General features: G+C 33.2%; 1 protein-coding gene across 1 annotated transcript; it reads left to right on the forward strand.

Annotated features, from left to right (window-relative positions):
- The first annotated feature begins 3,780 nt into the window (after positions 1-3,780).
- Positions 3,781-8,990, forward strand: LOC128987522 (uncharacterized). Its single transcript, XM_054408410.1, has 3 exons — positions 3,781-3,852; positions 5,307-5,364; positions 7,940-8,990. Exon 3 carries the CDS (start codon positions 8,089-8,091, stop codon positions 8,932-8,934), a length of 846 nt encoding a protein of 281 aa, XP_054264385.1. The 5' UTR covers positions 3,781-3,852; positions 5,307-5,364; positions 7,940-8,088; the 3' UTR covers positions 8,935-8,990.
- The last annotated feature ends 4,097 nt before the right edge of the window (positions 8,991-13,087 follow it).

Raw genomic sequence — 13,087 nt, forward strand, 5'->3', positions numbered from 1 at the left:
ATTCATTTGATGCCATTTTCAAATGAATAAAAAAATCAAATTCTTGTTGCACTTTTTGTTATTTCCCCAATACCCTGTATTTTTAGATATCTTTACCCTGATTAATGTTCACATTCCTTTATGAGTTAAGGAACATAAATTTTATCTGAAATGGCAACCGTACAAACGTACGTATTTTAAGCCAAGTATGAATGGAGTTGAGTGAAGGATGAGTGACGCTATCTTGATATGCAATGTCACATTATTATACAAACCACCAACTTATTAAATTGGTTGCAAAGCCAAAACTGATACATCATTTTACACTAAATGACATAATCTAAAATAAATTGCAGTGTCTGGGTTTTCGTGGAGTTCAGCATGATTTCTTCAGGTCGTACCTGGATGGTAGATTCCAAATTATTAATGTTGCTGGTATATATCTGCTTCTCATGTCAAACTGGGTGTGCCACAAGGTTCTGTTTTAGGACCAGTTTTATTTTTGTCACGGTATATGATCTACCCTATAATTTCAAGTAATTGAGAACCATCATGTTTGCTGACGACACATCCTTCTCTACAGTTAGTTAAGTTTTGCAACCTGTGAATAGTATTGCTGATGAAACTCTGAATCACATGGTTTAGAGCGAATGGTTTTAGAATTAATAATTCAACAAAAGGCTATAAACTCCTTGAATAGTAGACTCGTTCAGATGAATTTTTTAATGCTTACAATTGCTAGGAATACAATAGATTGTAACTTAACTCGGAACAGCCAAATAGTTAAAGTCTGCAGTAAATTGTCCAAGGTCGTATATTTATTAAAACCTTTAAAGTTCCTTTAGTTATTTGTTGTCTGTTCATTAAGCTATAAAATCCACGTTTACAGCCTCTGAGCTGTAACGTAACTAAATATACCCCCGCCGCAGCAAACCTGCCGACTAAGCGAATTTCCATTTGTCTGAATTGATTTTCAGTTAAATATATTTTAATAACATTAGGTTTAACGAGTACCTAGGTTTGCTGCTACAAGGAAACTAATAAAGTGTGTTTTTGAGTAAAATATTGATAGCTTAGTACAAAATAAATAAATTTGCCAAGTTTGATCAAAATATATTTATAAACTAGCAAACTACAACATTTGACAATATTCTCCATAAGAATAACATGGGGATTTTAAAATTACAATTTTTTAAATTTTCTCCGTTACTAATAATCGAAAAAAAATACTTTTAAATACTAAATTATTTGTTTTTTAAGCTCTTTAAAAAGGTCTAAAGAGAAATTGGGAAATTTTGTGTTTTGAGGGTCAAAAGTGAGAAAAACCAATTTTTACCCCATAAAACCCCCCGTAAAGCCCCGTTCCCATGGTCCGATCGTGCTGGTTCGCGAACTCATTCAAGTTTATTCCGCTTTACACCTTTAAACCAAATTTCATCAAAATCGGACAAAAATTACTCAAGTTATCGCGTTCACGGACGTATATATATATATATATAAATATATATAATATATATATAAATATATATAATATATATATAAATAAATATATATAATATAAATAAATATATATATATATATATATACATACATATATAAAAATTTGAACGAATAGTGTTTTTGGCCTCTGGGGACATCAAAATGGAAAAGTATATCAGTCCCGGAACTAAGTGCAACCTACGGTAATAACTACGAGTACTTCCCTAAAATGAAAAAGTAAATCTGTTCCGGGTCTAGGTCTTACTGTGCCACCTACGGTAATAGCTACTTCCCTATAGGGAAATTCGCTAAAAGTAGGCTTTATGTTAATGTTGCTTAATGTTGTAAATTGGACGACACTGCTTCAGCTGAGATTTAATGCCTGATTATGGGGCATTGTGGTGCCGAAACGGCCGTAACCAACAGTTACATTTGAGCTGGATTGACGTAAGTAAAGCCAGTTTTTAGTATGCTTTGTTTTACTATGTTAGTTTATGGCATTATTTTTTTTGGGAAATTCTGGCAGAATAACTAACGTTTTGTTGTTGCAAAAGAAAGTAATTATAATAGTAAAAATTTAAATAAGAAGGTCCACAGTAAACCGCAAAAATGTCCATTTTGATCAAGTTATGTTACTAAAACTATAAGAAACCATTGTTTTGTAGGTGTTAGACGTTTAACCATTTGCCTTCAGATATAATATGTTTGCCTTTTACTAGTCTGAATAATCCTTAACCTTCTGCTAGTCAGCAATCTTCCGGCGTCATTTGAGTATTATGAAATATGTTTGAATCTGTGATACTACTTTATATTTTGTAGTTTTCTTATTGTAATCCATATTTAAAGTCTGTGATATTTGTTTTTCTTGTTTTAACAATATTCTTGACAAGGTCGTATGCACTGTTATATAAGTGTTCATAGATCAATAAATCCATTGACTTTTGCGATTCCAAACATTCCAAATTTAATCTTGAACCGTGTTTATCTTCAAGTTTTCTAATTATCGACGAAAACAATTTATCCCATACAACGTAATTTAATTGTTAAATTTTGTGTGTACAGTATAATAATATACAGGGATGTGAAAAGTCCCGGAACGGCATAATATTTAGTATTTTAAATAATGATAGAAGATTCAAACTGGAAGAAAAATTTAAATGTAATTCATTAAATTACACACATCATTACCTATGCTTACATTAAGAATTGTCTACAGACTCCTAATGGGCCATCCTCCAGAGAAGGTACAGGGTTGGTAACCACGTTAAAAATAATTTGTTGGCACCCAGTATTAATTAAATTTGCACAGTTTTAGTCTTCTGGCTAATAATTTACTAAACCGATTCAAGAATTTTCAGCCTTAAACATTTCAAATTCAATCTTTGAATGGCTGCCATTTTCGGCTCGGATGTCAATTGAAAGTCGGGTTTACGGCGTTGTCCTCTGCTAATAAACACCTTTAATTTGATGTACATATCAACCTATACTAATTATTTCCTACTGACTCCTCGTGAGCCCGTATGTAAGGTTGATGTCCGTAAAAAGCTAAAGAAAATATTAGATTAGTCCCCAATTCAATATGTTAAGTTTGAATCTTCTAGTATTATTAATAAATAAAACATTCCGCCGTTTCGGGACTTTTCACCACCCCTATACAGGGTGTCCAAATTGATAACGGAAAGAGTCTATCACCGGCTATCTATCTTTTTCGAATTTTTATACAAAAAAAATAATAAAAACTGTTACTTGTAGCATATTACAGTAAAGCTAATTTCATAACGAGTAAGAAAATTCAACCGCAGAAGAGGTAAGTGCATTGATATAGGAAACGAAGAGTATTGAAAAGATATTGACTTTTTCCAAATAATGTGCCGCAATTTTGAAACGGGAAAAGATAATTCATTTCTGTTTTCGCCAAAATGTTTGTCTATTACCTTTAAAAAGAGTATAACATTACATATGTTTACATTTGAAAATTCCGAGATTCGAACTAGTGACCCTCAGTTTTTGGTACACCCTGTATCAGGAAAAAGTTGAAAATATTTTTACGTTATTCCTTGGGGTTGATTTAGCGGGGAATAATTTTATTTCATCCTTGTACGTTAAGCCGTTTTCCGTAATCAATTTGAGACACCTTACAAGACACTGTATAAATAGCCATTGAATCACAGAATATAAACGCTGCCACAAAAATGGAGTGCGGAAAAATCCACAAGTGAAAGTAGTGTCGTCAGGAGACTACAGACGACAGTGTTGCCACTCTCCTTCGATGAGTAATAACAGTTGACACCATTTGACTTGATCAGTCGATGCAAGTGGTTTCAGTCGAAAACTTCACATCGGCGAGTCAGTGAGCGTTTCTTGGCAAAACTAGTGTTAGCTGCAAAAAACGAGGTATGTATTTTTTTACAAAATATTCCTTTTATTTCCTAACTTACTTTAATTTTTATCTAACTTCTTACTAATATTATAAATGTGAAGTTTAAGTGTTTGTTTATTTAAAGTTCAATCACGCATTAACTACTGGACGGAATGGGCTGAAATTTGACGTGATGATAGCTCACATTCCCGATTAACAGGCATATTCTTATCCAAAAATCCTTTGGGCTCTACCCCATTAGCTCTGTAGTTCCCCATGTTAACCTTATGGGTATTCATATTTAAAGGTAATTAAAGAATTTAATCAGCTGTTTCAACTGGAAAAATCGGGTCAATGATATGCAAAAGCATTAATTAAAAAGATACTAGAGGTCGTCCAGCGGTCGAAACTCGACCAAAGATATGTAATGTACAGACTTCTCTATTTTCACCCCACGCTGTAAATAAAACATGTGATTGGAGTTTCTTCCATTTGTTTTTATTTTCTATTTATATTTCGTTGTAATTTTTTTTCCAACAGTATGCGTAGATTTTCCCTGCGATGGACACGGCCTGAGAAAAAAAAGCTTTAAAGAAACAGGCTTGCCTATTAATATATAGATGGATAAGATTTACCAGGAGGGCGCAGCATTATTATTATTTTTTTATTTATGGAAACAGCTGATTTAAACTAAGCAGCAACAAAAAACTGTGATACGCAATGAGAAATGTCAAAGTAGGATTGTTTACAGTTAGTTATATTTATGTTTTTAATTTCATAAATAATTGGTGATATTTTCGGAATGTTTAATACCTTAATACCCTAATTCATTTGTCTCTATTGTTTAGGTGAAGTGGTAGAACATTATGGCTATGGTAGATGTGTAATACTAGTATACCGTAAAGAACCAAATTTTATCAAACTGTGTCCTCCCCCATTGCAAACGCAAACCTTGAGTATAACACTGCAATAAGCATTTTATACTTATAGTCCAACCCCATACGAAGGACGAACTTTTGCATGGCTTTTATATTCCTAAAAGACAATTATAGCAAAAGTTTCGGATATTTCAAAACTGTAGGAGGTGCAAAATAGAATTTTGATATCGACAAAATGTCGATTTAAATTGATGACAAAATTGCCTTGGAATAGTATGAGAAACCAAGACACAAAACTGTCGGAGATTTCTACTCGATACAATTATCAGAGTTGCAAAATAGGTCAAAGTTTTAAAAGGTAACTGTCATGAAATTTTGATAATTTGTTGTTTCAAAAAGGAATTAATTTAGTGACTAAAATAGATGTAAGAAAAATAGTTATAGTTTTTGAACAAGTATTTGAATAACACTTAACAGCCGTAGGTAAAATAAAATGACAGCCGTGACTTAATAGCATTTAAGTCATTTTGCATTTAGTTGTTATGATCAGTACAGTATATATACTTCTGTTGAAAGGATAAGTTGATTTGAACTCCAACAGATGCTGTCAGGGACCACATCCAACAGACCAAGAGTCCAACAGTCATGGTAGGAGACCACCTACTCCAGGTAAATATGTTTTTAATTTTTTCCACCTAGTTTTAGCGAATTTCCCATATAGGATATAAGCTATTGCCTTAGGCCTCATGGTAAGACCTGGACCCGGGACCGATTTACTTTTTCGCTTTGAAGTACCTAGTTTTGATTAGACTCGCCTCATAAAATAGTTTTTTTTTTTTTTTTTTTTTTTTTTTTTTTTTAAGGAGTCAGGTGATCATCTACAAAACCTTCATTAGCGGAATAACTTGCAACCAGAACGACGGATTGAATTATTTGTTTATAAAGGTTTTTTTTTCAAAAGATTGTTACGTTTTAGTCTGTTATGAACTGAACTACAATCGGGCGAATTTTTTTAAATCCTTTTTGCTACTCACATGAACTCTGTGTGCAGCCTGAATATATTGTTGATAACCTCTTTAGCACCAACTGGTTGTGCTGCTATTAATGTTAATGGCCGTCATTCACTCAGCCCTAAGATCGAATATACAAAATTACAATGAGGTACATGGAGAAAAAAACTAGCCTAAATCTTCAGATTTTGTTCGAAATATTCCGTGTCGTAGTTTACTATGAAATTATCTATGTGTGGTCATAAGCTATTAGCAATGAATGAACGACAAATGTTTACGTCAAGCGGAACCTGGCAACCAAGATGGTGGCATTTATTGTATATCTGTTTGATGATATGGCTTTATGCCATCTGATCTTTCAAATCAGTGGTACATACATACATGGACATATTGTAATTGAACACTTTTCTTTACGATATATATATAAAAAAATATCAACCAAATCATAACTTTGTAACGTTGTTCGTATCACGGCATGAAATGAAGACGTGGCAAAGTCCTTTGGCATTCATTTGTGCCATAAACAAACCTTCAATAGCCGCAAAAATTTCCATTGACACATACCTATTCTATCACAATTCACAAATCCCAAGGCATGGCCCTGAAACAAGAAGTTGTTGATATTGGACCATGATAATTCAGTGCTGGGTGGACGCTGTTGCTGTGAGCCGTGTCCGAACGATAGATGGGCTGATATCGACCCAGTATTTCCAAAAGATGAGCATTAACAAAAACTCGGTCTGGAGAAAGATACCTGTACTAGTCGAAGATCACCTTTAGTATGTTTGCTATGACGATTTGTTTCAGTTTGAAATGTTCCCATTCGATGAGATTAATTGTCCATACAATAACATTTATATTGTATTCATGTTTAATTGTTTAGCTATAGTTATTTGTAACTAGTAGGCGAAGTGGAACTTTGCTGCACACGAGAAAAGTGTTTACGCACAAGCCGTAGGTAGTGTGGAAAGTTTCTGGAGTGCAGCAACGGTAGTTTGCACTCGCGTTACACATTTTATTTTTCATACAGTTACTATAAATCATATAAATAATTATTCTTGCAAAGACTGTACAACACGTTTTTAGATTAGGCTAAATCCAAACATTAAACGAAATGGGAAACGCCGCACCAGCTGATCGTAGTCGTTATATCTTCAAGTGTTGCCAACTTATTTTCAAACTTACACGTATAACCTGCCTAATAAAAGCACGCAGTTTGTTGTTGTTTGGTTGGAATAATGGTGTGCATGAAAAAAGTGTGCGAGAGAGCATCTAGGGCGTAACCTTTATGGAATAATTTTCAAAACCAGTTTAACTTTCCCATTTGTAATAAGAATAAGGAGTATAACAAATTTCAGCCTTCTAGCTCGTCCGTAATTTGGAGGATTAATGATTGTTGTAAGTTGAATGAATGATTAACAATGATTTTTTATGATTTATGATGAGGGATGAATTGGTGAGTGAGGGCTTAAGCTTTTATACAGGGTAGCTGAAAAGTAACTTACACCCCCTAACCTTTTATCAATTTAAGATGTTTGAAATCGGTTTCAGGCAACCTTCTTAGATTCAAACGGTTACAATAATGATGGTTAGTTTTGAAAATTGTGCCCTTAGGGGTAGTGGTGATAGGGGGTATCTAAGAATTGTCAAATAGTCGACTTTGGTATCATTTTACAGGTCTTGGCGAAACTAAACAATTGACATAACGAAAATAACAATCGAATCACCAATAAACAAACATTTGAGCTACCCTTTACCCCCTGAAGGCATAATTTTCAAAATTACTGATCATTTTTGTAGCCCTTCATATCTAAGAAGGTCGGCGTAAACCGATTTCAAATATATAAAATGGTTAAAAAGTAAGGAGGTGCAAGTAACTTTCCAGCCAACCTGTATTTTTGGATTCATTATTTACTTGTACATTACATTAAACAGAGTCAATACGTTTCAGGTAATCAAAATTGAAACTGCTCTTTTCCGTTAATTCACTATAAATACTTTTTTTTATTGAAATTCCGATATTTTCAACATTTAGCCTATTCTTTGAACATATCAGTTATAAAATGAAACTATTCTAAACTAACCTAACCAAACTTGCTAATTATGACTTATTTCTGGTTGTTAATAAACGGAATTGTAATAAAAAAGTAGTTTTAGTGAATAACGGAAAAGGACCATTAAAACTATTGTCAATCACAATATGTTATAAATAATATCACTTTCTGTTATTTCAGGACCAGTGTTGCCAGTGGACCATGGATCGACCAGAAGTAGTTTTATCGTAAACTGATGTCTTCCAGTGAGGTTTACAGAAAACTGTAATTTTTAAATATAATTGTTGGTTACAAGAACTGAGTCTACTAGAACAGCAGCAGACTAGAACATGTCGTCCAAAAGATCATCTGATGAGCCCGTGCAAAGTGGAGGGAAAAGACCAAGACTTGAATCGGAAAACGAGGAAAGCAATGACATTAAGGAAACATTACCTGTTCCCATTAAGAGTAAATACTATCCACCAAAATGGATTTTCCGTGACAAATACACTCAAGATGGCGATGCGCGAGTGAATGAGCCAGAAGGGATGGCTGGAACCAACAACAGTGATTTGGCAACAATATTCTACCATAGCAGATATACTAGAGAAGACATCCAAGGAACAAGCGATAGAATGAATAGATATTCATGTAATGCTGGAGCATTGCAGTTGTATGAAAAAGACGGAAGAAGAAAGTACACCATACCAGGAAAAGAAGAAGTGGAATATAATGCTATTTCGTATCCAATCGAAGATTTTAACGGTAAACCAACAACTCTTGGTCATGTTGAGAAAATCTTGATGTTACAAGTGCTGGATGATTTCATTGAAGCTGATTCTGGGAAATCTGGTATCCCTCCGCGGCCTAGTGACTACAAAGACGACACAAATACACAACATGACTACAAAGTTTTAAACAATTTGACTGAGAAAGCCAGTGAATACAAACAATATTTAAAGAGCAAGGATTTAATAGTCAAGATGTGGTCTGAACGACAAGCATGTGACAAGTGGAAACTCAAAGGTGAAGCTTGCTCTAAGTTTATTGAAGATATCTGTCCTGAGGGCAGTCAGTATGGTTATATAGTTGAGTTAAAATCCTTTCCAAGTATGAAAGTTGAAAAGAGAGAAGTAAAAAAAAGGTTTACAAGGTTAAAAAACGCTTATCTAAAATACTCAAAAAATAGATCTTGAGTTTTATTTCTAAATATCTACCGAACACCAACATTCATTTCCCCAGATTATACAAAACATGGCTGGTCTTTGACTAATTCTTTTAGTAAAATCGTTTTATCACAGCAAACTGAGCAAACTGATAAACTGAGAAAAATCAGAAAAAATATTTTTTGGTTTCAAAATTAACACCAATTTTTTAAATAGATATTTGTATAAAAAAAGAAAAACGATTACCTTTAAACTATTTTTAACATAAATATTTTTTGTGTGTAATTTTTAAGTAATTAACTTGTGTTTAGGCTAGGACAATATGGATATTTTTATAACTAAAGAAAGAACTTGGTGCACATATTTTTCTAATTTATGGTAGATATATTATATGTATATATAGCCTATATATATTATAATTTCACTAAAATATGTTAGAAAATTATACTATTGACAGGTTTGGAACTATTGTGATAGCTTTTCATTTATAGTACAAACTATTCATGTTATCTATACTATTATAAAGAAGAGGTGGTGTCTGTGTGTGTGTTTGTATGAGCTAATCTCAAAAACTACTGGTCGGATCGGGCTGAAATTTGGCATGATGATAGCTCACATTCCCGATTAACATATAGGCATATTTTTATCCCAAAAAATCCTTCGGGGCTCCGCCCCAGTGGCTCTGGAGTTTCCCATGTTAACCTTATGAGAAATGGAATTAATGAATCTTAACAGCTGTTTCAATTAAACAAGTTGGTTATGTTCTATGATGTTCAATAGCATTAAAAGTTACAAGGATTACCAACAGGGTGCAGCACTAGCACTATTATTTCTTTTACATTTATGACAACAGCAAAAGGTGAGTGAGCGTAGCGAACGAACTTCAACCTGGAGGCGAGTGAGCGTAGCGAACGAGCTAACCTGAAGGCAAGTGAGCGTAGCGAACGAGCTAACCTGAAGGAAAGTGAGCGCAGCGAACGAGCTCCAACCTAAAGGTGAGTGAGCGTAGCGAACGAACTTCAAAAAGAACCGAAATTTCTTAAACCATCTCCTCACTCATAACTGCTATAAGCATTTGATACTTATATGCCAACCCCGTACGAAGGACGGGTACTCTGCTAGTTTGATTATAAATTAAAATCTATCATTGATTTTGTATCCTAGGTAGCCGAAATAAGTGTTCACAGTCTGAGTTATTAAATACGTACTATTATCAAGTTAAATAATACAGTTAAAATTCGTTTCCAAACTAAATGGTAGGTGTGAAACAATTTGTAAGGTTTTTTTAAGAACAACATTGTCTCTTTTGCATACTGTCCCCGTTGCAAGGCACGGGTATAGCTGCTAGTTATCAATAATTAATAAAATCTGATTCATTGTTGTGGTTTGCCCCTGAGCTGGTAAGACAAATATTTATAGTGGTTTAATTACCTTTTATTTTCGTCCCAGCTCAAAATAGTTGTATTGCACCTACAACCATTTGAAACCAGTTGAACCAGTTGAAACCATTTCAACCAATTCAACGCCAATTGCGTCATGGTCACGTAGGTCATAACGAGAAGTATCACGTTGTTGTCAAAGTCGATCGTTTGGACGTCGTCAAGGTCACATAAATACAAACAAAAACACAATAGGACACGTACATAGCCAGCTCAACTCAGTAAATAAGCTAAAAATAGCCGGTTTCGTTAAATAAGTACAGGCCTGTATTCCATCCCCGAGAACCATTTTTTTTTGTTTATGTAAGCTTGACTACGTCTAAGCGACCGACTATGACAACAACTTGATACTTGACCTACGTGACCATGACGCAATTGGCGTCGAAACTATGGTTGTAGTGTACAACTATTTTGAGCTGGAACGAAAATAAAAGTTCATTAAACCACTATAAATAAAATCTGACTACCTTAAATTCTATGATTGGTTTGGTAGTTACTGTAGAGTTTTAAATTTAATGTTAAAGAATTTATATCTATGTAGATCGGAGTTGAAAATAACTGTGTTTCATTATATTTGAGCAATGTTGTTGACTGTATCAAATGTTTATTATTATTAATTTTTCGTAGTTTATTAAATTGTTAAAATCTGACTACTTTAAATTCTATGATTGGTTGTTATTTATTTTGGTATATAAGTGTATTCTGTGTTATGGTATAGTTTATTTACGGATAAACAAGGTAAACAAAAGACTGATTGAATACACAAGTACTGAGAAATTACAAAAAAATATGATAATTGCTGCAGACAAGCCACAGGATTGTGTAACTAAATTGTGTGACTTTTTGTAAATTTATATTTATTTGTAAATAAAAAAAATCTTAATTAATTAGTTAAAATAAATTCTATTTTATACCGTTGTAATTCGTTCTATAACACATTATAAATTAGAAACTTATTGTTTAGAGCATCTTAATCACTGTTCTAGTCAACTTAAAAAATCATATTTGTTTATTGTCACCGTAACAGAAAATTGATGTTGTATTATAGTATAAACGGTATCAGTAATCTGACACATACTTTCTCCCATTAGCTTGTCAACAACCTTTACGTGGGTAAGCAGTGGGAGTAACTATGATATTTTATAAGGAAAATCATCAAAGTTGCAATAACATTTAAACTGTAATATTGTTACAGCAATGGGGGATTGCACTATTTTGTTTAGAATTATAAGGACAATAACACATTAATTTTAATAAAAACCGGCTTCTTTCCTAAAGATCGATTTTTTGTTATGTTAGAGGGGTTTTATGGGGAAAAATCAGTCATAGAAACTCAGACATAAACATACAGTAAAATAAATGTATAGTAAAAACTAGAATGTCTGTTCAATCATTATACTTTCGGGGAAAAGTAGGGTTGTAAAAGTTTTGTTAGCAGTAGATGATTAAATTAATGTTCAGAGATTAATTTAATTAAAATCAGAGGTCGATAATATTTGGGCTCATCTAAAATTTACTAAAACTTTTTCTGATGCCAGTTCTTATAACTCATTTTATTATAAGGTAGATTATTTGTACGAAGATATAACATACAATTGTAATGGAGGATTTTCATAGAGAGGATTTTATCTCGATTTTAATCGACATATTGTTGTGTCTGGATATAACTTATCACAGGGAAATGAGACATGCACACAGTTAATGTTTTATTGTAGGCTACGTAATTTAGTTTTAAAGAATAATATGTTAAATGTAGGACTTAAGGTCTACTTTTAAGTGGTTTAAACGGTTTGACTGCTGTTGAAGAATATAATCCCATTAAATACCTTCTTGATCAGCATTGTACATTAAATTTACGGAAAGTAAATAAAGATACGTCTTATAACACTCAAAACATATATTTACGCTTATACTGTTACTCTCAAGACGGTAAATATACAAAATATGGTAAGTGGTCCATCTTTTGTGGTGTAACCACACTTTCCGTAATCCTATTTTGTATAAATATTGATGGTTATGTGTCCCCGCGCTGTTATGTGAATTCCACATGGTTCGGAGTGGCAGAAGCGATACAGACTTCAGTGCTGACACACCTCACATGCAATTTTTTTTTAATTTACTGTGACACCCGTGACTTCGACTGGTCTAAAATATTTCAATACGATTTATTAAACAACACTTTAGAAGTTTTTTACAGCAAAATACACACAATTGTAGACACACACGTTCCAGCAAGACGCCCCAAATGCCATTTTTTTTAGAATTTAATGAGACACTCGTGACTTCGACTGGTCTAAAATATTTCAATACGATTTATTAAACAACACTAGAAGTTTTTTTACAGCAAAATACACACAATTGTAGACACACACGTTCCAGCAAGACGCCCCAAATGCCTATCTAAACACCTATGGTTCTCTCACAAATTAAAATTGACGGTAAAAAATTATAAAAAAGTTCGCAAACGTTAAAAAAATATCAAACGACTCATCTTTACCAGGTTAAACAATTACGTTCTGAAATAAAATTGAGAAAAACTGATTATGATGTAATATTGTATCACAAATTTTGAAATAAACATGTGAAATAATCCACAATCAATTTTGGGGTATTATAAAGGAGTTGAAAGCAAGTGATTAAGGCCCAGATGCAATGTGAAGATGGAAATGATGAGATGGGAGAGGCGTTGGCTAATTTGTTTCAATCAGTTTACAAACACAGCGACCTTGATGACCTTGTACGCC

The sequence above is a fragment of the Macrosteles quadrilineatus genome, unplaced genomic scaffold (assembly GCF_028750875.1).
Source record: "Macrosteles quadrilineatus isolate MER2022 unplaced genomic scaffold, UCM_ALF_1.0 Scaffold_2__2_contigs__length_208266976, whole genome shotgun sequence".
NCBI classification, from domain to species: Eukaryota; Metazoa; Arthropoda; class Insecta; order Hemiptera; family Cicadellidae; genus Macrosteles; species Macrosteles quadrilineatus.

Bases quoted from the DNA above. Each gene is read 5' to 3' on its own strand.
- LOC128987522 (XM_054408410.1), top strand. From the start codon at position 8,089: ATGTCGTCCAAAAGATCATCTGATGAGCCCGTGCAAAGTGGAGGGAAA.